The following is a 24,904-nucleotide window of genomic DNA, read 5'->3' on the forward strand; positions in this document are numbered from 1 at the left end:
CCATGGGACAACACTGAAGCTGCCTACATCTCCTTCCTCCTCTTATCTCTCCTTTTAATCCAGCAAGAACAGATGGAGGAGACAGGAAAGGAATTCAAGAACACAAGGAAGAGGAAGTATAGATGTGGGAAGGAAGTCACCCAACAGCAACAGCTCACTTAGGATTTGCCAAAAATATCTAGGTTCCATAGCTCCAACAGCAGCCTCAGCCTCAGTTCTCTTGCCAAGTGAAGTGGAGGCAGGGAGATCTAAGGAAACCCTGTGATTCAGAAGGAGAAAAGAGTGAATATTCTAAAGATGAAGCCTGCCTACCCACCCTTTACAAACTGTTCAGAACAAAGCTATACCCCAGGTTACTTGGCAAGGTGACAAGGATTCTCAAACACTTAACTGGCAAATGTCATAGTACATTCAGTCCTGTGCTTAGTAATCAAAAGACTTCAGAGATTTTCCCAGAGAAGAACTTTCTGGAACCAAGAGTGATTTTCCCATTCTTTTTCTTAGTGCTCAAAAACATGAAGGGAGAACCAATCAAACCCTGAGTCCCCCCTCCCCCAGCCCTAACCAACAAGTTCTCTTGCTATAAAAAAAACAGTGGAGATACTGAATATACTATCCATAGATGAACCAGCGATAGCCTGAGCATTCAGTTGGTACTCATAGATTAAATGGAATTCTCTCAGGGATCCACGCAATTGGAGAGCTGAAAGATCATGGAGAAGTCTTCCTGGGGTTGCAATCCAAGCGGCAAAAGCTACTTTGATAATGACTAGGGTCTCAGTATTATGGGCATGTTCTCTGTTCCCAGAGGAATCAGTAGATGTAAGACACCTAAAATAGATTTGAGTAAGCTAGTAAAGGCCTTCAGATTCATGGCTGCTTCGTTTATGTGCTTCATTTATTTATTTATTTTATTTATTTAAACAACTTATATGGCTGCCCAACTCATGGTGACTCCAGGCGGCTTGCAAAAACAAAAATCTCAATACAAAACCCATTCTACCCTCCAACCCCACTGGTGACAACAACACATTTACACTAGCCACTTGATGGGCTCCAGGTTGACCTGGGATCCCCAGGCCCACTGGCACAACCATGTCTTCACAGCCTTGTGGAAAACATCAAGGTGGGGGCCAGTCTTATCTCTGTGGGGATGATGTTCCACAGGGAGGGAGCCACCACGGAGAAGGCCCTTCTTCTTGGTCCCACTAGATGGACTTCCTTAATAGAGGGGACCCATAACATACCCTGCCTTCCCGATCTGGTGAGTTGGGCAGATGAAACTGGGAAAAGGTGGTCCTTCATCCATAGACACAATTCAATTCTCAGCCAGAACTGTAGTATCAAGTGTGGGTGTTCATCAGGGTCTGTAGCATAAAGACTGGGAGGTAAACCATCATACCAAAGCAAAGTTCACTTCATTCCTGAGAGGGAAGCTGTTCAGCATGGCCCTATCACCAGTATTGGTTAAGAGCAAAAGTAAGAAGCTCTTCTCTACAGTCCATAAACAGATGATAATGGAGCAAAAACAAGTACCAAGGAGTCTAGTTGCATCAATAGATTGGTGCTAGAGATGGCAAAATCTGGATACTCCATCCAAGTAAAAGAAACACATCTTAGAGTACTGCAAGCTGTCAGTTGTCTTCTAAAATTAGGTGTCATAGAGTGTATGCCCATGGGAGAGCATTTCCCAGGGCTAGTTTCTGTCTTTTTCATAATTCCCAAAACTGGTGATTGGAAAGCAGTTCTGAACTTCAGGATTTTGAAAAGTTTCATCAGAGAACACTCAAGATGGAGATCCTGAGATCAGTCAAGAGACTCGTGTAGTGTGGTGTAGTGTAGCGTAGTGGTGAATCTATTGATCAAGACTGGGAACACTTGGCCATGGAAATTCACTGGGTGATTTTGAGCCAGTCACATTCTCTCAGCCCACCTACCTCAAAAGAGAAAAATTGAAGGAAGGAGTGCTATCTATGTCACCACGAATTCCTGGAGAAAAGGAATTTTTATCAAGAAATTTATTGGCTTCAGCAAATTTATCAAAAGCCTATCTCCATGTTTCCATCAGCCCTGCCCAGCCCAGCCAAGATTTATCAGCTTTGCCTAGAACAACAGTTTCAAGTCAGTGCACTATCCTTTGACTGGATTCAGTCCCATGGGCATGCCTTTACCACGTACTTCAGTCACCGCATCTGATGAAATGAGCTGCAGCTTACAAAAACTTACACCTTTTAATTGTTAGGAGCTACCAGACTCCTGATTTTTGTACCACCATACACTAACACGGCTCTCCTCCTACATTACCTACATCAGTGGTTTCTTTTACCATTTCACAAACAAATTGTCAAAAAAGTTAACCCTTTGATGAGTCTACCAGAGAAAGCAGCCCAATTCCTCCATTGGTGACTCATCCTAGCCAGTGTTTTTCAGGAAGTTCTGCTCAGGAAGCCAACCAGAACACTAGGTGGGATGTTCCCTTTGAGAACAGGGGATATGATCATTCTGTGAGTATTATTCCCTATCAGTCAACTGGAACTCAGAGCTGTGCATCTGACTGAAGTTGCCTTGACATCCAGAGTAAAAGAGTGTCAAATCTTGATGCATAGAGGCAGTATCTCCCCAAGTGCCATGTACAGTGGGGCAAAAAAGTATTTAGTCAGCCACCAATTGTGCAAGTTCTCCCACTTAAAAAGATGAGAGAGGCCTGTAATTTTCATCATAGGTATACCTCAACTATGAGAGACAAAATGGGGGGGAAAATCCAGAAAATCACATTGTCTGATTTTTAAAGAATTTATTTGCAAATCATGGTGGAAAATAAGTATTTGGTCACCTACAAACAAGCAAGATGTCTGGCTCTCACAGACCTGTAACTACTTCTTTAAGAGGCTCCTCTGTCCTCCACTTGTTACCTGTAGTAATGGCACCTGTTTGACCTTGTTATCAGTATAAAAGACACCTGTCCACAACCTCAAACAGTCACACTCCAAACTCCACTATGGCCAAGACCAAAGAGCTGTTGAAGGACACCAGAAACAAAATTGTAGACCTGCACCAGGCTGAGAAGACTGAATTTGCAATAGGCAAGCAGCTTGGTGTAAAGAAATCAACTGTGGGAGCAATAATTAGAAAATGGAAGACATACAAGACCACTGATAATCTCCCTCGATCTGGGGCTCCATGCAAGATCTCACCCTGTGGGGTCAAAATGATCACAAGAACGGTGAGCAAAAATCCCAGAACCACATGGGGGGACCTAGTGAATGACCTGCAGAGAGCTGGGACCAAAGTAACAAAGGCTACCATCAGTAACACACTATGCCGCCAGGGACTCAAATCCTGCAGTGCCAGATGTGTCCCCCCGCTTAAGCCAGTATGTGTCCGGGCCCGTCTGAAGTTTGCTAGAGAGCATTTGGATGATCCAGAAGAGGATTGGGAGAATGTCATATGGTCAGATGAAACCAAAGTAGAACGTTTTGGTCTAAACTCAACTCGTCGTGTTTGGAGGAGAGAGAATGCTGAGTTGCATCCAAAGAACACCATACCTACTGTGAAGCATGGGGGTGGAAACATCATGCTTTGGGGCTGTTTTTCTGCAAAGGGACCAGGACGACTGAACCGTGTAAAGGAAAGAATGAATGGGGCCATGTATCGTGAGATTTTGAGTGAACACCTCCTTCCATCAGCAAGGGCATTGAAGATGAAACGTGGCTGGGTCTTTCAGCATGACAATGATCCCAAACACACCGCCCGGGCAACGAAGGAGTGGCTTCGTAAGAAGCATTTCAGGGTCCTGGAGTGGCCTAGCCAGTCTCCAGATCTCAACCCCATGGAAAACCTTTGGAGGGAGTTGAAAGTCCGTGTTGCCCAGCGACAGCCCCAAAACATCACTGCTCTAGAGGAGATCTGCATGGAGGAATGAGCCAAAATACCAGCAACAGCGTGTGAAAACCTTGTGAAGACTTACAGAAAACGTTTGACCTCTGTCATTGCCAACAAAGGATATATAACAAAGTATTGAGATGAACTTTTGATATTGACCAAATACTTATTTTCCACCATGATTTGCAAATAAATTCTTTAAAAATCAGACAATGTGATTTTCTGAATTTTTTTCCCCATTTTGTCTCTCATAGTTGAGGTATACCTATGATGAAAATTACAGGCCTCTCTCATCTTTTTAAGTGGGAGAACTTGCACAATTGGTGGCTGACTAAATACTTTTTTGCCCCACTGTAAATCACCAAGGAGGATACAGATTCTTGAAGTGCCAGAAGGAAGTCACCTTTCTGATGACTTTAGTGGAGAGGTAACTTCTTTCCATAGCAGCAGAATACATAAAAGGATCAGCAAATATCAGTGTACTGGCTGAATCAGCATGACCAGTCTCAAGGAGAGTCAGACCCCAGCTGTTGATCTTTTTGCAGATGCAAACAAACAAAAAATAGATAACCACAGCACTTCTTCCAGGACAGCAGAGCACAAGTGGTAAATACATTCATCCATCTGGTCTCTGGGACTACTCTGTCTATTCCCATCCCATACCAGTACTCTCCAGAATATCCCACAGTGTAAGATTTTTGAAGGGCTAATCTTTTTATTGTTCCTTACTGGCTACAGAGGCCATACTTATGAGACCTGATGGACATGAGCAAGGAACACATATGGCACCTGGACACCTTATTCCAGGGACCAATCCCTCATCCAAGCTTAGGCTGGCTCTGGCTGTGACATTGACCAAAAACTATTCTTGAGCAGTGGCCTATTAACTGGAGTCAAAACCTTCCATTCCTTGAGGCACCCAGGTACAATAGTGATCACTGGCAAGTTCTCTGCAGATGGTGCAGGAGGCAGCAAATAGAAATAGGATCAGCAAATATTTCAGAATTCTTCAGGTTCCTTCAGCATGGACTGGAGAGTCAGTTGGTGTCCAATGTATTATGGAGATAAGTAGCTATGCTGGGCAGGCATGTTTCTTTCCAACAATCAGCAACTATGCTATTTGCTCAGGGGAATGTTCTCTTCCTGTGAACAGTGTATTGTTTTTCAACTTGGGTCCTAATTCTAGTCTACCAAGCACTAATACATGCACCATTCAAACCAGGTAAGAGTTTGACTTGGAGGATGGTATTTCTGGTAATTCTAGGCTCAACAGGAAACTAGAGAAACTGTGTGCAGTTTCAATCATTTCAGTAATTTGTATGTCAGCTCTTTCCCCAAGGTAAGGTACTGTATTTTTAAGGACAAATTTCTGCTTCATAACCAACATACATTTGAATTCCATAGGTTGCAAGAAATTGTGTTACTGGATTTCTGCCCAGCCTGTTTCATCCCAGGGAATGTACATGGCATAAACAAGATGTGTCCAAGGCCTTTAAGACCTATGCAAAGTACACATTAGATTTCCATCAATTGGACATCCTGTTTTAACTCCTGAAAATTGGGCGTCAAGGAAATATTCTTGCCCCTGGATCAGAGAATGTATTGCATTGGCTTGCTCTGTGAGTGACTAAAGCTCCCCATTGGAATCATGATCCATTTAAGGTGGCTAATGACATTGGCAGCCCTGGGTGCAGAGGTACATTGTACCTCTAATTGATATCTACTTGCCCCTGCCTTCTCACCACAACAAAAGCAAACCCTTTCCTGTTGGATCTGTTATCCGGTGACCAGAAGATTATCCAAGTACCATTCAAATCTAGTGTCATCATTTGGGCCCAATTACTGCTTTTTTAAATAATTGAAGATCTAGAATTCTCAGTGATCTTTTGAAGAGCATCCCAGGGATCTACTGTCTGGTTCCTGATCTCTTTTTGCTCTACACAGAATCTAAGGTGTTCTAGATTTGGTTAGGCAGCTTACAATTCCTTCCCCCACTTTAATTGTTGCAATTGTAATTGGGGGATGGAGAAGGCTGTGATGCATCCAAGTTCTTCTGTAAGATTTTTGAAGCAAATCTGGATAAACCTATATAGAAGGACTCAGCCATTTGAGACCTTTATTTCGAGCTGGTAATCCATGCATCCCAGCCTCTTTTTCCTCTTGGATAGAATTCATCCTGAATGTTTCTTGTTTACACTAAGGGGGCAGGAAGGATGTTTTTCATGTCACCCCAAATGTTTGGGAAAAAGGCATGGCTTTTTCCATTTCTTGTATAACTAAACTTAAATTGTACTCCTAACTAAGAAACAAAAGTCTCCTTTTCTGGCACAGCAAGAACTGATTTCTTCACAGCTATGAAGGCAACACTTGCCTATACAATAATTTACTTAAGCTTTTAGACTGCAATGTGAACTTGGCAGCCAGGAAACACACATGACAGGGATAGCAGTCCATTTCCTCGAACACAGAGATTAAAAAATAGATCCTTCTTACTCTTTTGTTTCAGTGATGGAATGTAATCTTCATGATACTGTACCTAATAAAATATGACAGTATTTCATTCTGTTGGAGTTTGTATTTATAAAGTTGTAGCAAAGCATGTGCAATCTCTTATGACAGTAAAAAAGTTCTGGTTGGAGATGTAGAAATTTCTTTGCTGTATTCTTATCTCCTCACAAGAGTGGGGAAAGCCCACAAGCAGGACATCAATTTAGTAATATCCTTTTGTTTGCATTTTCCTGCAACTGGTATTGAAGGGCTTATTGCCTCTGATTTATGTGGTAATACCTAATCACCAGGACTAATAGCCATTATCTTGATATTAAAAATCTCTGTTAGAAAAATGTTGGAGGGGATTCAGTAGATAAGGTATCGATGACCACTGAATTTAAAACACTGTCTGAATTTAGGTCCTGAATTATTCCCACAGATGGGACATTCCCACAAAAATGTTCTTTGGATTTAAAATCTGCATCCTGCTCAAGGGCCAGTTAAACACTTGCCTCCACATTTCTTTCTGTAGCAGAAACAATAGAGCATGTTGAAGGCCTGCTACTACTGATTCTGAGGTGCTGTGGGAGGACCCATTGGCAATGCTCCCTTTGTTTTACTCTCCTATGCAGAAAGAGGCAGTAATGGGTCTCCCTACTTGGCCTTATTTTTGTTCTTTACTCAGTGCATCAATGATAATTTAAATTTCTGAACATGATTTTTTATAATTTATAATTTTTATTTTAAAATTCTCTTATATAAAACATAAAGGAATATAAAGGAAAAGAAAGAAAAAAGTGAAGTGAGAAAGTAAAAAATAGTATAAAAGAGAAAATATAATAAGAAACAAGAAAAGAAAAATATATAAAGAAGCAACTCACAATCTTCTTTACAGCAGTTACAAGCAAACAAATCTTCACACTTCCCTCTTTAAAAGTACATATTTCCCTTCTTCCCATAAGCAGTCCTTTTTAATCAGCAGATCTATAAATCATGAATTCATTTTTTTCTGTTTTCAGCAAAAAGTCCATAAGAGGTTTCCAGTCTTTAATGAAAGTACTTGTTGTCTTAAAAATTCTGAACACAATCCTTATGCTATAGTGTTGATCCACCTCAAGATTTAGACTACTAGATAGGAATGACCCACTCAAACTCCAGGTCCTCTCGCATACCCCCAGAAATTAGACTTGCCCCGACCCTGCTGACCTTTTGCAGGGCACCAGAAACCTGGCTTTGCCATCGAGCCTGGGGCCCTGATAGCATGGGTGAGCCCATGTCATGGCTTGTTTGAGTGTTCGTGAGTCTTCTTGGCTGCTTTTTTAAATGTCCTTTTTGTTGTTTTTAACCCTGATTGTTTTTTACCGTTTTTATTCTGTTTTAATTGTGAGCCACCCAGTCATGTATAAGAGATGTTAGGAGATGAGTGACTAAACAAACAAATAAATAAATATCCACCCACAATCTGCTGTCTCATCTATATTTTTTGAACCGCAGTTATGATGGAAAGAGAACATCTGGTTTTGGTCAAAAGCTTGAATTTAATCTATATTGTTTCTTTTTCAATAAAACTATAACCTTAATCAATTTTTATACTAACTCTGGAACCAGATTGTTAGCTTTACAATAGAAGATAATAGGCTTGCTCAGGCTCACCAAATGGCTTCAGGTTTAATAGGACATAGTCTTGGTGAACCTTGGTCTTACATATTCCCTCAAATTAAGATGAACTGATTAAACTATTAATGTAACTGTAATTAATGAACAGTGGAAGTTTGTGGGGGGAGGTTAGGTAGGCCTATGTTAGCCTGAGATTCAAATATCACTAAATCATGATGTAGCATTATATGAAGCACAGCTAATGGCTGTGGTTAGGCCAAACCACAATATGACTTGTTTATGTGAAAGTACACCTAATAGTTGAGTTCGTACTTCATGCCAACTCACAATGTGATTTATGAGATATAGTATATAAGAGTTGTAAAACAGTTTATCACTTGGCATGCACTGCATTAACATACTAGCTGGGTTCATGCAGCATAGTAAGCTGAAGCTAAGCAAACCACTTTATAATGTGTGCTACTGAATGATGTGTGTTATCCAGTTACTGAATGAGAATTCATTCTCCCAGCTGGTACATATGCTACTAGTTGTTGACACATTTTTTTTTCAATTTTGGGGCCAAGATCTTTTGTTTTATTTTCCTTTGACAATATAAACAGATGTAATTTGGTCAGACTGAGCAGCTGTCTTTGAAGTTGGCATCTATGTCTTTATTCTTGATTAAGAACATTTCCTGCTCCCAAATCTAATTGGGAAAAATATTCTGAAGAATCAGTGCCTCTGATTTCCACAGACCTTCTAGTTGGTGTTTGATCAATATGAGGCAAACCCACATCTGTCCTTGGATCCAGGTCTGTGTTATGTCATTAATGTTATATGGAGCTGGTGGAGAGGCTCTGCATTTTGGGGTTTTTGTAGAACATTTCTTCACTGTGGTGGTAGTCCTGGTGTACATGTACTTTTTGTGCCAAAGACATTTTATTCTTAAAACCTGAGGATTTTAACTTTTAACCCATGACTTTCTTGCAGTTTGTCATTTAGAGGTTTGCATTATCTGCTGCTCAGTGTGATTTTTAATTTTTTTTAATTCTGCCTTAAAATAGTTAGCACTGCTTTATTATATCTTACTAAAAAGGTGTTTTAGAATTTGTTGTTTTAAGTTGATAACATTTTTGTGTGTGACAGTTATGTGTCTCTTGAAGAGTCAGTACATAGCCAAATACTTTTCTTATGTTCAAAAAGCTTAGTTCCTTTATGTATATCATTCAACAAGCACATTCTGCTTCTTTAAATCCCCATTTATGTAAAAGAAATGTGAAAACTCAGGGCACCTGCCAGTACTGACTCAAAAAGCCTCAACTTCTCTTCCCCCTTTTGTTTTCCTAGCTTATCTTTCAGATATTTGCAAATCTTAAAACAGGTGTTATATAAATATAGCCTGGAATTCTGTCTTTTAAAGAATGTTGTGTAGTAGAGATACTTCTCCTAAAATTTGGGATCAGGGGTTGTTATACTATCAAATATAAATCTGTAAAAATACCATATCTTTATATAGTCCGAAGAGAAAGCAGAGTATCTTTATTTAGAAAGGTAAATAATACTGCCTTGCTTGTCATCTTAAATGGAAAGTAGTTTGCCTCTTGGATCATAAAAACTTCTGTACGCTATAATTTTCAATCTTGCTTTGATTATTATTAGTTTAGTTCCTCCACTTCCTTCACTTGAAGTGGCTATTGCCAAAGGTGTTCTTGCTATGTTAAAATTGCCCTATTCAGTAAGGCAGAACATGCATGATTGAAGCCATAGATGACGTGAGAATTTTCTTTAGTAAGAAAAAAATCCAACTTGTAAGAGTTTTGTAACTCTTACAGTTTGTAAGAGACAGTGATAATGGATATGTTGTTAGTCACATACATTGCAGACCAATGAGCATTTTAAGTTGGGGTTTGCATAGTAGAGTTCTCATAAACTTGTGTTGATGGTACTGAAAGGGGCTTTTCCTGGTTCCTGGTTGAACAGTTTTTCAACACAGCTTGAAATCCTGGGAATTTAGCAAGATTAGCATTAAAAATAAGCCTGTCTGTTTGAATAGTTAGAGCTATATGTATTTAATGTCACATGCACATTAATTCAATCTCAGTGAATCCCATGCCATGAAAAGTTGAATAAATTTTTTTAAAAATTTTGTGTTATCATTTATATTATATGTCTTGTTATATCCTGTTAAATCTGTTGAACATAAAAGGCTTAGGAGGCTCGTCAATCCCATGGAGAACCTCTACCAAATGCTTCATTCACTATCGAACCATTTTTTAGGGTGAGATAGCTATATTCCTAGGGACATCATCAATGGCTGTTACTGCTTAGCAGTAATGTTAGCACTGCAGACATCTATATATGGATGGTGTATTCCATTTTGCTAGTGTTTGCTAACAGCATAAATAGAATTGTAGACTAGATTGTTAGTAGTCTTTTAGGGAATAGAAAATTAAACTTTTATTGTTAGGGGCACTTTTATAATCAGAAAAAAATGTCCAAGTACCTTGAATGCTGTTTCAAAGAAATTCAGACAAGCAAGATATATGAAAGAATTTTGAAGGCTAAGCTGCAGATGCAAAGAGAACATAGATGGTGAGTTTGGTGCTAATATTTTGTAGGGAAGTTAGATGGAAGACTGTAATAATTTAACAGACACTACGTGAAATTATTATAGTTTGGGTTAAGACAGTGAGAAGTGTTTTAAACGTTGGTTACCCCCTATTTCTGTATTGATCTTTGCTTCTGTCAAAATCAGTGGGTAACTTAACACAAAATTATGTGTCACCTTTGAACATTGTTTAATTATTTTGAGAGGTTGAATTTAACATCTCTAAGGCTTTCTAGAAGAAAGAAGGATTGCCTAACACCTCCATGTATGAGCTCCTTAGAAGCAGCATTGAGCAAATGTAAGATAGCAAAAGGAATGGAAATACCATCTGTTCATTTCTTGTCTCCTTTTGATATTTCAGAATTCGCCAGATGTTGTCATATTTACCTTCTTAAGATAAAGGCATAATTTTCCTTTTTAAAAATAGACACGAGGACACATTGTTTTAGAACACATTATAACATATGTGGAAATGCATATGTACAAGCCCTGAGGATCTGTAGTGTCTAGGTAGTTTTTAATTTGGCCAAATCACTTTTCACATTATCATGGAAGATTAAGATTAGTAAGTATTTTGCTGAGAGATTTCAGTAGTATTATTGTTGGATTTCAGAACTGGAATGTTTCATGTTATATCTTAGGAATATGTGGGAATTAGAATGTTCTGTAGATGTCTTTCCTTACTTTTCTGCCCCCAGTTCCATATAACTGGGGATTATGCAACTAGTCCTTTGGATTGCAATGTAGCTTCTTAAAACAATAGTCTGGTAACCTTTCACTCTATATGTTACGTATGTAATTAAAAGTTCCTGCCTTAGTCTTGACTGGGGAAAAAGTAGTAAATATGATGTACATTCTGCATGTGAATTCAGATAACCAGGTCAGTTAACATGATAGTCTGATACTTTAAAGCTTGCTTGTTAAATAATCTCTCGTGGAAAAATTGAAATGGAAAAGTCCACATTAAAATGAAATGTGAGCTTTGCAAATCTTGCAGTTTGTTTCTGGATTGAGTTTTTTCTTTTAAAAACACCCACAGAGTAGTGTTGTCCCCCCTTTCTTTATCCCACATACCCCAAGCACACTATTCATTTCCTTACTTTAAACCAGTGACATGACCTGCAGCAAAGATGAACATTAAAGAGGATAATTTTCCTTTTCTCCTTCACTCCATTGTGGCAATTTAATATGTCATTGTGAAGGATTCCTAGAGAGGTATTTTTCTCAAGAGTTCTTTATAGAGAGGAAGTACTTTGTTTTTTTCCCCTAACCCTTAAATTGGCGCACATAATTTACAGAACTGTTAGCCTTTCTATTTGGTTTACAGAGCAGTTTCAAGTTTTGGTACTAGTTACTTTCCATATGCTGTTTTAAAGCTGGGTTTAAAATTCATTTTATGCTTCTTATTCTATTGATACACTTCTTCATTTTTTAAATAGTTCATTATATTTATTTAAGTTTTTACAGATAAAAATTGCTTTTGTAAATTGCTCAGGGGCCTTCATTAATGAGCACTGCACAGAGCTTAAAGATTAATAGGCATCAGTGAAATAAATCTGCAGAATCCCTCTAAGATCTTGCTTTAAAATAGACTTACTGTAGCATCAAATGTCCTTCCATATGTGAGGCTTGCTTCTTTCTTAAGGCTGTTCTTCAGTTAACAGCTCTCAGAAAAATCTTGATTATCTCATGAGTCCATCTCCCCTGATATTATATTCAATAGTCAGAAAACCATATGAAAAAAATTGGATTGTGAATTGATAATCTAACTCTTAAATGATATTAGACTTAGTTTTGTCTGATTTCTAGTTTAGTTTGATGGACAACTTATGCTGGAGTGGAAACTGAAAAAAAGGACTGTATCCCTGTTCTGCTAGACTTTCTGGTAGCTTTTGGTACCATCAGTCATCCTATTCTTTGGACTGCCTGGCTAAGCTTGGATTTGGGGATCAGGGTGGGCATGAGGCCTTACTTGAGGACAGGTTTCAGGAAGTGAAATTCCTGGACTCCTGTTCCTGTACCGGCCATAGAGAATTCATATCTTATCCTATTTTCATATCTGTATGAAGTCAGTGGGAAAAGTTATCCAAAAGCTTAAAGTGCAGAATCATTGGTTTGAGTGTAAAGGAAACAAAACTCAGTTACATAAAAAGAGGTAGTAGAAAGTTTGAGCCTTGGAGCAAAGAAAGACAAAACTTAGTGAAAATAAGATAGAAATAGCTTTAATTAATAATCTGGGAATTGGTTTTCAGCTTTTTTAAAGACATGATAGCACTCTTTTCAAAATGTTTCTGGACCTAGCTTTCTTACTTGGATGGTAAAATTGCAGTTATAACAATTACACAGCTTAGGTTAGTGGGTTCTCACCCTTGACAGAGAAGGAAGATCTGGCCACTGTTGCATGTGATTTGTTCACACCCAGCTTAGCATATTATAATTTCTGCATAACACTGTCTTTGAAAAGTGTCTGGATCTACTGCTGGAACAAAATACTGCTCCCATGGTAATGGTATTAGCACAGTATTTGAGATACTGATCAGATACTGCTCAATTCTGCATTTGTTTCCATTTTGTTTCAGAGCCTAGTTCAAAGGATTGATTATTTCCTTCAAGGCCTTAAATGGTTTCATGTAAAAATACCCCAAATAGGTTTTCCCATCAACTGGGATAAGATAAATTAAGTTCTAAAGTAAAGCTAAATTGGTATATATACTGGACAAAGCTGCCTTGGTCGTGGTAAATAGCTCTGAAACCTATCTAGATCTTTATTCCCTGCTAAAAATATAACAGAAATGTATTCCCTTGCTTGGGTTGTTGTTGTTCAATGTCACTTCTGTCTTGTTTTTATTGCTGCCCATTTTATTCTCTATTGTGCCTTAAATAATTTTTTTACATTCTATTACTGCAGTGAAACTTCTGAGGCTTTTGGCCAAAAGTGGCACATACATTTTGATACAAATAAATAATATTAGTATAATTTATTTCAAAACAGATTTGTAGAGCCTATAGCCATGACACTAGTATTTTATATTTTGAATAGGAAAGGGAAATACTGCTAATTAGAGAATAGGATAATGGGTATGCACAGACCAAAATGAATGTGATGTTGAAGTTCTGTTTATATTCACTTAAAACGTCTTTGTAATATTCAATATCAGGAACTTATGTTATTTTTCCAAAGGCAGTTAATTAGAATTATAGTAATAAATCCCATTAGAAAAGTCATTTAACACTTTTGCCATGAGCTGTTTTCTGCATTTAATAAACATCTGCTCACCCCATTATATTTGGCCCAGCTGGAGAAGGGATGTTGGCAAGAGGGGTGGGAATGTTCACTCCCTTCTTCCGTACCACGTGCCTAATATTCAACTACTTACTCCTTGGCTGCTTTGAAATGCACACATGCAAAACATTAGAAGTTTGAATTTTACACATATCATTGGACCCTTTGGCCAACTTCTTGAAGTAGTGAATGTACTTTAGAGCTGAATTACTACTACTTTAGGTGAAGGTTCATCTGTTTCCCAATGTGCAGAAACAAAAAAGCACTATAGAAAACTAGCAGTTGGGGGTAAAGTTCTGTTGTCATTTTTTCATTAACCTTCTAGTTTTCTATGCAGAAGAGCCTTAATTTTCCTTTAAACCATTGAATGTGGTCCAGTGGTTGCTTTGAACAGTTGAATGTGGTTTACTATGTGGATGAGATTATCAGAAGTTTGGGAAACACTCCAAAAAAGTCTGTTTCTTACTACTTGTTACACTGCAAAACAGCCACTCCTCCCTCCCAACAAATTTAATATGAAAAATTGTGAGTGCTATGTTTATTAAGACTCTAAGTATTAATTTTCAGTATCAGTTATATGCTGAATGCATCTTGAAAATAAACCAGTGTTACTGCACTTGCACTGTTTCCAGAAGAAGGGTGGCGTGGGATGGGTGGAAGTCCTAGTGTCATTCTGATTTCTCCCCCTTCCCTATACCCTCCCCCTCGCCTGCCTACTGCATAGGGCCTATTTTCTGCCCCTGACAGTTTCTGCCTAACAAATGGTGTTTCTTTTTTACAGCATAATGATCCGGGACTTGTTGTGGTGATGGTAAACTTAGTGGTAATTTTTAATTTTCAGACTGAATTTACTTCTTTTTTGTCATCAGAGCACCAAATATGTTAGGCTTACTTTTCTCTGTTGTAGCCTTCATCTTTTCTGCTTGGTCTTTTTGTTTCCCTTTTTTTCCTTTCCATTTCTTCATGCACTCTTTTGTGTCTGATCCTTGTTCATTAAGGGTTTAATGCTCAGAAGGGATGTTTGTGTTAGAACTGCCAAAAATTTGTGGAGATTCACTTCAAATACCAAATCTCTAATACTGTCCAAACTTGATCTCCCCCCTGCCTTTCCCAAGCACATACTAAGTGTTAGCAGTTGCTAGGACAATTCAATAGATAATTGAAAACTGAAAACATTGACTGCCTTAGGAAGCAAAAGAACTAATATATTCTTCATATTATGAAGGAGTCTGTCATATTCATTTGGACAGAACAAATGCCACTCCTATAGAAATGTAACAAAAATTAGGGGGGGAATATATCATTTAAAATAAACTATTATGAATTTGGTTCTTTTGCTCACAACTGCAGTCATTGCTTCATATACAATTGGGCATAAATCCCCTTCCTCCCCTACCCTTGTTACTGAAAATGTGTATATATAAATAAAAATTGTATTTCAAAATGCTTTTTCACAGATGATCAGTGTTTCCAAATTTGATTCACCCTACTCCAGGTTTCTAAATTCGAGATACAAGCAGAAATATCTCTCTAGAAAAGAGTTGTTCAATCTGGAAAATGTTGAAATGTATTCCCAAATTAAATTTATGTTGGGGATTGGTTTGCTTCTATTTTAATGGCACATCAAGGGCAAAACCTTTTTTAACCCTCATGATAAATTTTGTGAGGAATTACAATTCCTGTTTTATAGCTAAGCAATGGAGACAAAGCTAATAAATCATCTGACAGAGGTGAGACATGAACTCAGATTTCCCAAGTACAGTGCTGTCATTTGGGCCACTCTACCTCTCAAAAGTTTTTTAAAAAAATAGCAATTTTTTTGGAGATGCAAAAATACTGTTATGCCACATGAACTGATACTAGCAGTCCAGTTTCCTTATTTCAGCACGATTCAAGCTTGGACATCTTTTGGCCCAAGGGTATAATCTATGTGTTTTTGAATGAGAGGAATATTGTTAACACCAATCCCCCCAAGTTTGCTAATAAGGGAAGTAAACATTCTGTTTTTTCACTCAAGGTATGTACCAGATAAGGTAAGTAACTCCTTTTTACCAGTGCCCTTACATCACAACTCACAGCGCATGTTGTGATGTAAAAATAAACACCCCCAAAGGCTGTGATAGTCGAAGTGCTCGTCTGCCCCATTTTGCTTTGTTTGGCTGGTTATGAGTGAATTAAAAATACATATGAAATCTTCAGCATAGTTTGATTAGTTCAAAGTCAGTTTTCTTCGCAACTAGTCCTTTTCACAGCTTACAAGGAAAGAATATGGCAGAATCCAAAAAGCCCATTTTGGGCCTAACAAAGTCTTCATACTAATCTTTCAAACTTCTGAAATAATTGCATACTAAATGGGTGTTGCTGGACATTGGTGCTTGCATTTTATTAAATGTTATTTCAGAATGGTTCAAAAACACCCAGCATTCTGTTTGCCTCCTGAATCTGTGTCCTGTGATCTGAGAGAGTGCTTCTTTCCCGTTCCTCAAATTCTTTTATTTTCTAGTATAAGGATCATTAATTTTAGTATTAAGTTGCTCAAATATTTGGGCCAAAAGCTGGAGGCAGCAAAAACAAAAACAAGGCCAGGTCTGGCAACCAAGTTGTGCAGGCTTATGATTGTAAGCTGTGAGAATGGCTTGTGTTTGGTTCTCTGTAGCTTTCTGGTCTCTGCACTCCAAAGGCAAGATCTCTAACCAACCCCAAACCAATGTGTACAAAGCGACTTACCAAAGGATGATCATTCTGTCCTACTCACTCAACTGATAGGTCTCATTCCCTTCCAGGTAGAACAGATCCCATCCCTATCGTTGTCAAATATGATGTCATGGGCATGGGGCGGATGGAAATGGAGGTAAGTGGCCCTGCAACATACACTTTGTACCAGGCAAGATTAAGTGTCTGTGCGTATGTTTTAAGACTATAATACATTTTACCATAACATTTTCCAAACTCGTGTCCTTTTGGACTACAGTTTTCATCATCCAGCCCCAGGAATTATGAGTGTTATAATCCAACACACATAGAGGGCATCAGTGGGGAAGGATCTTTTAGTCAAGGAAATGATAGTGCTTTAGTATAATATAAATGTACAATAGGCTTCAATTAACAAATCTGATTTTCCAATTAAAGCTTTAATTGCACATTTAAAAATTGGTTGGGCCTGTGCAGCTCCTGTGTACCAAAATTATTTTTTGTTGTGAAAAGGTTTGCTCAGCTCAGTGCTGTGAGCAGACTTCCATATCAAGACACACTCAGAAGTAATATATGTAATTTAATGCCTGAAGAATGCAGCAGGTTTTACTTATTAGGCACACTGGAACGGTAGTATCTGTTCTTCAGATAGGGAACTAGATATCCTAGCATAAAGGTCAGAAAAGAGTGCTTCTGGTTCCCACACAAAGAATCTCTGCCTTTAGCTATCCATCAGAAATGTGGCAGAGTCTGTAATGGATGCGCATTTTAAAGAACCTACTAAATTACTGTGTAACATATCTGAAAATTGGAGCGCCTGTATCCATAGACAATGGTGGGGCTTTTTAATAGTGCTGTGCAAAACATTTGGAGGAGCATTTCATGAAGCAGCTGAAGGGCCTCTGAACCACTGCTCAAAACAGTGTGCTCTCTCTAAGGGTTAATATCACTTGTGCAAGACTTCTTCATGTTATCTCAACATGTCTGTGCATGTGCAAGAAGCACCCCCCCCCCAAAAAACCCCATGCTAAGCTAGATGGCATGGGGATGTTTTGAAATGGCTACAGAAAGTCTTTGAGAGGACATGGAACTTTGACACTACACCTCTCTGAATAATTTGCACGGTCCTATTTTTAAAAAAAATTCAGAGAAATGATTGAGGAGGATATGAAAAGCTTATCAAATCACAACCTGTTTAGAGAGAGCAGGGATGTTTTCTCAAAACATAAGCTTATTGAAATTGCTGGTAAACTCAAGAAAAAAAAGATGGGCAGAATCCAATGGTGATTTTGCATTCTGCTCATGGAATGAGTGGAGGCGCTTTCTTCTCTGTTGCACAAACCTTGAAAATGTGTTTGAATGTGAGAGAAAGGATTTTTTTTCATCCAATTATACATTTATGTGGGATTAATTTATGTGTATGATGTGGTTAGGTTGTAGGTTTGGGACCAGGCAGAACCAGATTAAGTTATCACAAATTTTATTGGTGACCCTAGGTAAACCTTTATCCCTCAGGCAAACCTATCATACAAGGTTGCTATGAGATGGTAAAATGAAGGGAGATTTTATGTGCACTGCCTTTAATATCCAGAGGAAAAGTGGGATATAAATGCAATAAGAATACACACACACATGCATGAGTAGAAAATGTAGGTGTTTTATGGCAGGTCTGCCGGGCTGGGGTTTATTTTTGGTTTGAATTTTCCTCATTTGAAATTAACAAGAGGGAAATTTCCTATACCACTTCAAAAACTGATGTATGTTCAAGTCCCAGGTCTTTAGGAGAAGGTTCTTTAATTTCAAAATTATTTCCCATTTAATATCTATTTGGGGCATATCAACGACACTTACGTACCATTGAACTTTCTGTTATTGTATCAAATGTTTCTGAGGTAGACATTGCTCATTTTCATTAGTAGAAGGCTTCCTGTGCCTCATCCCAATTTTCTTAAGTCAGTGGAAGTTAGATTTTTTTCTATCAAATGGAATTTCAGTATTCAGCAACAGCAAACCATTAATTGCTATCTGCTGGTGAATTATCCAGTGGTAGAGTACGTACTTTTCCTCCAGAAGCTCCTAGTCTCATTCTGCAGTTGAAAGTTTTAATGCAACAGGCATAGGAAAATGAAATGAGACTACTTCATATTTCTAGTTGGCAGTAAGTTGGCATGTACTTTGCATAATTTTTCTTTTGGGGGAAGTTAGATTTCTACTACAAAAAAGCCCCTCCTCTTTTTGGGCTCCAAAATGCATAAAATTTTCTTGAAATAAAATGCTTCCATTAGAGGTTTTTAGCATTAGTAGATTAGTATATTATTGTGCATTTTGTTTCCAGTTTGCAGACGAGTTGGACCACGTTTGAGAGAATAAAATGTGTTACTATTTATAAATATTTCTTGCTCGCTGAACTTTAATACCCACTGTGTACGACTACCTGATTTGTCTCTGCTTTGGTTGGTAGCTTGATTATGCTGAAGATGCCACAGAAAGGAGGCGGGTCTTGGAAGTGGAGAAGGAAGATACTGAAGAACTGAGGCAAAAATACAAGGTACTTTCTGCTGACCCAGTTAAAGAATCAGAGACAATTTTCCATTGCATAGTAGTCTATCCTCACCTAAAGCATATCAGTATAGAATCATTTAATAATATTAAGATACAGATTTTATAAAACAGGGATGCCTAAGAGAGATCCTATGATCTAATGAGATGTTTGGACCATCTAGTCGTAGGAACAAGCAAACTTGCAGAACATAGGATGTGTTGTTTTAATTTTATGTTTGGTTAATGACATGTGACATTATCAAAATGGGTGGAGTGTAATTTCTTGCAGGGGTTGCCATGGTTCTTGAGCTTTAGGGGTGTTAAAGCCTAATAGAAAACATTTACATGTTTTGTTGTTAATGTTTTCCTTCCCAAATAGTTTGAAATTTTACCTTTGGTAGTTTGCTGCCAAATTTTGGCAATATGATTTCTGGAGATTACAAATAAAGTTCTCTTATGTAGGAACCAAAAGGGAGAGAAAGTAGGAGATCATATTGTGTTGAAATGAACCCACTCCTGGTTTGTATACACCTTCCCTTGGAACATTTTTTGTACTCTCTAGCCAAACCCAAGTGACATTCCTTTGAATCCTCTAAGCACCTTATCCAGTTACTTTCTTCTCCACCATCTGTGCAAGTCTCACTGCTAACATCAATCTACTATATTTTCCTCTCTCCAAAATGCTTTCTTTGTTGATGATCTAATATAGGTTGTAAGTACCCTGAACTAGTATCAAATAATTTTTAACAGTGTTTAAAACGTTTGTTATCTCAGCAGTGAGCTAAGTAGACAGTAACTGGGATTTACATTTAATGTTTTTGGGTGAGTAGTAGTCTGTAGTGGGTGGGCTCAATGATGCAAAGTAAGAAGTCACACCATACCTCTTAAGGCCTACAAAACAGCTTTTTTGTGAATTCTTTCTTGAAACAATGGGAAGCTGTTTCATCAATTTTTTGCAGTTGCACCACTGAAATTTGAAAGCATGGTAAAAATTATTCTAGAGGCACCGTGCAGGGGCTGTGTGCAGCCTGAGACCCTGTACCAAGAGGCTAAATTTTTTTAATGAAAACCTTCCCTGGCCATTTTTGTTTCATGCTAGTTTCTTCTGAAGGTTTAAGGCTTATCTCCTTTTGCTATTGCAGGATTATGTGGACAAAGAAAAGGCAATTGCCAAGGCACTGGAAGACCTTCGAGCTAATTTTTACTGTGAGCTCTGTGACAAGCAGTATCAGAAACACCAGGAGTTTGACAACCACATAAATTCCTATGACCATGCTCACAAGCAGGTAAAAAGCAGTTTTTTTCTTACATTGTTTGTGATGTGTGGGGGTGAGTTTTGGAGTACAGTGATAATTTCCTTCAATCTGCTTTATGTTTGTCTTCTTCATCCAACACCCCCCACTTCTAGCAACCACATCTTGATGTCTCTTGATTCTATGACATCCCTTGCTCACCTTAACCAAAGCATCAGGTGTGACAGTTTTATCCTGGCTCAGCAGATCAAAGCACCATCTGTTGTTTGTTTGTTTGTTTGTTTTAGAGGAAGTAATGTTAGCTAGAAAATGGAAATTGGGTACCATACTTTTGTTTTTGGATGTTTTTCTAGGTTACCTGAAGAGGATAGGGTGCAGGAATCTCAAATGCTGATTGTGGCCTGATGTTTAGAGATGCATTGTAGGGATAGTTTTTGAGCAGGTTAGATTTGGTGATGTTGTCTATGCTTTGGTCACATCCTGAATTGACTATTGAAATGCGTGCTATCTGGGACTACCTATAACAAGTATTCAGAAGTTGCAATTGGTGCCAGTTGTAGCCAATGCAAAGTATAGGAATTATATAAAGCCTATTCTGAAGGATCTGTGCTGGTTGCAGTTTATGGTGTTGATGTTGATTTTACATCCTTCAATGGTTAGGCTGTGACTGAGTGACAGCTTATTTTCCATTACAAATGTGTCCAGCTGATAAATTCTCTGGAGAGACTCTTTTAAAGACTGGCCTGCTGTCAGAGACCCATGCTTCTGGCATGCAACAGAAAATGGATGGCCTTTTGAGGAGAGCCACACCACTGCCTCCTTCAAGGCCAGCAGTACCACCACCTTCCTTCAAAGAATACCATCTTATGGACTCATCCCTTGGTCACCTCCTAGGCCGCCTTACCAACCCAGGAGGGGCTGGATCTAATAGACTGGTGGCTGGACTGGAGGACCTTGCCCACATCCTTAGGAATCACAAAATCAAACTCACTCCAGATCTCACGAGATTGTACCCCAGGCAACTCGTTTAGACCTGCCCAGTCAGAGTCCAACTCAGAGCAAATCCAAGCAATTTTATCCACTAAATAGCATGAAAACTATTCACCATACCCATGTAGATGATCCTGTGACCCAACTCTCCCTAACAGGGAGTGAATCACTTGAAATAGGCCTCTGGATCGCTATTGGTGGATGCAGTAAGGGCAGAGAAATAACAATGTTTCACCGCTGTTATCACCACTGTGTAGGCCTAGATATGGGCTCTCACTCATGTTCAGTCAAGTTAACCCTTTGTCTTTCTTCAGTGGCACTCCAGGTGTCACTTTTTGTGCTTCATCTCCCAGAGCTCCTCAGAAAACCAAGATGCACCCCAGGATCAGACTGCATAGGCACAATCCAGTCAAGGGCCTCAGTCACTGGCCTGTTCCAGACTGTTACCAAGGCCTTGGCCAAATTGCTGAGCAAATTTTCAGGAAGAAAACCAAATTTCCTCTGGAACCCAACAGGGTACATCAGTCATTTGTGGCAGGCCAATCTAATAAGCCATGTCTCCCCACAGGAGGGGAAAGGTTGCTCCTGTAAGCCAGAGGGCAACCAAAGAGTGATCTGTCCATGGCAACAGACTGATGATAATATCCTCCAATGCCAGTTCACACTGCAACTGCCCTGAGACAAAAAACAGATCTAGCATGGTCCCCCACTATGCATTGAGCCCTCTATTATTTGGGACAGGTCCATGGTTACCATAGGGACCTGAACTCCTGAGCCATCCCAGACAGAATCCAGCCGCTCGAGCAGGAATGATGCTGGATCGTAGAGAAGGCGGTACACCAGCAGCAATCCCAACTGTTCCTGAAGGCCCAACTTAAGCCAGTGGGTCACACATCCAGTTATCTGTGGAGCAGAATCTCTAAGAGCCCTCGACAACTCACAGATGATGATAGCCCCCCACCTCCCCCGGGGTTTCGGCTGATGCAAAACCCCAATGGGCACACCTACCCACACCAAACAACCACAGAAAAATAAACAATAACCATCCATCTTTCACCACCACTCCCGTTGCATCTGCCTGATCCCCCTATGGTCCTAAGGCCCCACCAGCTGTTCTCACAACACTCTGCAGCTATGAAGCACCTGGGCCTCCCAGGGAGCCCCCACTTCACAAAACAATGAGTCAAGTCAGTGCACACTTGTTTCTGTAGTAGTGACTCAGCAGCTGCAGCTGCTCTACCCTTCAGGGATCCACTGTTCTGTATCCTGCTCTGCATTGTCTTTTTTATTTCCCTTGAAGGATCACAGCTAATTTTTTTCTGTGAGGGTCTCAAAGCTGTTTCTGAGTTCCAGTAGTGTAGAGTATCTTCTATGTCTTTTGGTTGTGTTTAGCATTTTCATCCACTGCTCCCTTGTTTGATTCTTTTTCTTATAGAAAATTGTTTCTTATGCTGCTCCTGCTGTAGTGCCTTGCTTGTTTGATAAATAGATCTTTCTTAGGAGCTGAAATGTGGCCCTTTGCTAGTTCAGTCCTCTGAGTTTTTCTTTAAACACCTTTACAAGCTTGCAGTACTTGCAAGCAAGCCAGGTTGTTTTCAGGCAAGAATACAAATGTGGCATTGCAGCAGGTCAAGACTACAGAGTCATGTCCTGTTCTTAAAGTATTGCCAGTGGAAAAGCTTTTATTCTTGTCCTCTTCTCAGGCTCTCAGGTTAGCAAATTATGCACTTTTTACTTAGAGGTAATATTTGATAAGACCTTCCTTTGCTGAACTTTCCTAGCAGCCTCTTTTTAGCTCTCTCTCTGTTTTTACTAATTTCCTGAAAATTCCAGTTTTCTTTCTGGTAAATAAATGTATGTTTTGTGATTGGCTGCAGCCATCATAACCATTTTGGATATGTACAAGTTCCCATAGTTGCCATTCTTTGAGAAAGCACACAGTGTGCTAACTCCAGATGTTCCAGCAGTCTCCAAAAACTATCTACTCCTGCTTTAAAATGCCATAAGATTTTGTTATCCCTTTGAAGAAGGAAGATTGTCATCAAGTAGGCAGTCTATGGAATAATTTATCTCACCCTCTTTTTTGTTACTATGATTTGCAACTTTTATAGCTGAAAAAAATGGAAAGATTGCCAACTACAGCAGCTTAGAAGTATTGTTTTGCCCTGGTGGGAAAATCAATAATGCTGCCTCCTTGGCTAAAAACTCTAGAAACGTTTAAAGGTAATCCTCACAGATGCAGATCCTAATTATGGATTCATTAGTTTCTGTTCAACTATTTTGTTTTTTGCTTTGCTTTGCTTTTTTTCTTTTACAAAAATGTATGTTAATCAGTTTCTTCCTGAGATCTGCTTCCTGACCTCTGCTTATTTCAAACCCTTTTCTAAAGGAAAAGCAGCTTGATTTCTTCTATTTATACCCTGGGTTTTTGGCCAACAGATGGAGCTTAGCAGCTAGCAAAAAAAGAAAAACAATATAATTAAAAGACAAGCTTTGATATTTTAGAGACTAATTGGGTTTTTATGCATTTCGTAGTTGGATGACTTTGTTAAACACAGAGTACAAACTAAAGAAATGTCAGGCTTATGTTGAAGAGAGGCTGAGGTGCAAAGAAAGAACCAGACTAAAGCTGGAATGCTATGTTAAAGAGAAATCCATTTGGCAGGTGTTGTTCTGAACATAAGTGTACGGTGTATAATCCAAATTTGTGCTGTGTCATCAAAGCTTAATAATAAAGGTTGTTGGTAAGGATTTCCAGTTGGGGATTTCGTAATGCAATTGCCACTAAGACTTCGTCTTGTGTGAGAAACATTCACTTGTACTACCATAAGCATCAAGGCTGAAAAAAATCAAGATGGAAACACTGGTTTTTGTTCGTGAGAGCTGAGCAGTTTGAGCAACATAAAGACATTTCCCTGATGTCATTGCGGCAGTAGATGTTCTTTATTGGATTTTACAGGCCAGTTATTCCTTATTCTTGTGCTTTAAAGAGCAGGAATATTCAACAATAATTATAATGTTTATCAGAAAGATGCATGTACACATTTGCATTTAAAACACTGGCATTTCTAATATGTTCTATTTTCAGTTGTTTGTACAGGAGTTCCACAAGCCAGAAAATGCCTTTAGTTTTGCCCATATATCTCTTTCAGGAATATATTCAGAATCTACTGAAGTACATCATGTAAACAAAGCTCACCTAGAAGAAGTAAATGAAAGACAGCAAAACTTAGAAAGAGTCCCTTCAAACAGAGATCTTATGTATTCTGGGATCATCTCATACTTGTGCATGTACTACCATTTTAGACTTCTGGAGGGCTGTGAAGACCTGGCTCTTCCCCCAAGCATTGGGCTAGGATGGGGGCTTGAACTGTAAGGATGTTTGTTCTGGCACCTGGGGGGAAGGGTATATTTGTTGTGAGCCACCTAGAATCATTGTAAGAGATAGACAGCCATATAAGTCCTATAAGTAAGTAAGTAAGTAAAGACAGCCATATAAGTCCTATAAGTAAGTAAGTAAGTAAATAAATATTAATGTGACTTAGATATACTCTGAAGCTGCTCTCG

The 24,904-nt window shown here is 38.9% G+C and overlaps 1 protein-coding gene across 3 annotated transcripts in view; it reads left to right on the top strand.

Moving 5' to 3' along the window:
* GPATCH8 (G-patch domain containing 8) overlaps window positions 1-24,904 on the top strand; it is a 96,585-nt gene that overhangs the window by 57,836 nt on the left and 13,845 nt on the right. For 2 of the 3 annotated variants that reach the window (XM_088143344.1, XM_007423447.4), the window contains 3 exons: window positions 16,646-16,713; window positions 19,015-19,101; window positions 20,237-20,380. In XM_088143344.1, coding sequence (XP_087999470.1) covers window positions 16,646-16,713; window positions 19,015-19,101; window positions 20,237-20,380 — 299 coding nt within the window. Of the gene's footprint in view, window positions 1-14,643; window positions 14,686-16,645; window positions 16,714-19,014; window positions 19,102-20,236; window positions 20,381-24,904 lie in introns of all 3 variants that reach the window. The other variant, XM_088143345.1, reaches the window with a different exon arrangement.

Source organism: Python bivittatus, unplaced genomic scaffold (assembly GCF_059951505.1).
Source record: "Python bivittatus isolate LINGU-HERP-01145 unplaced genomic scaffold, Pbiv_v1 ctg000410_np1212, whole genome shotgun sequence".
Classification (NCBI taxonomy): Eukaryota; Metazoa; Chordata; class Lepidosauria; order Squamata; family Pythonidae; genus Python; species Python bivittatus.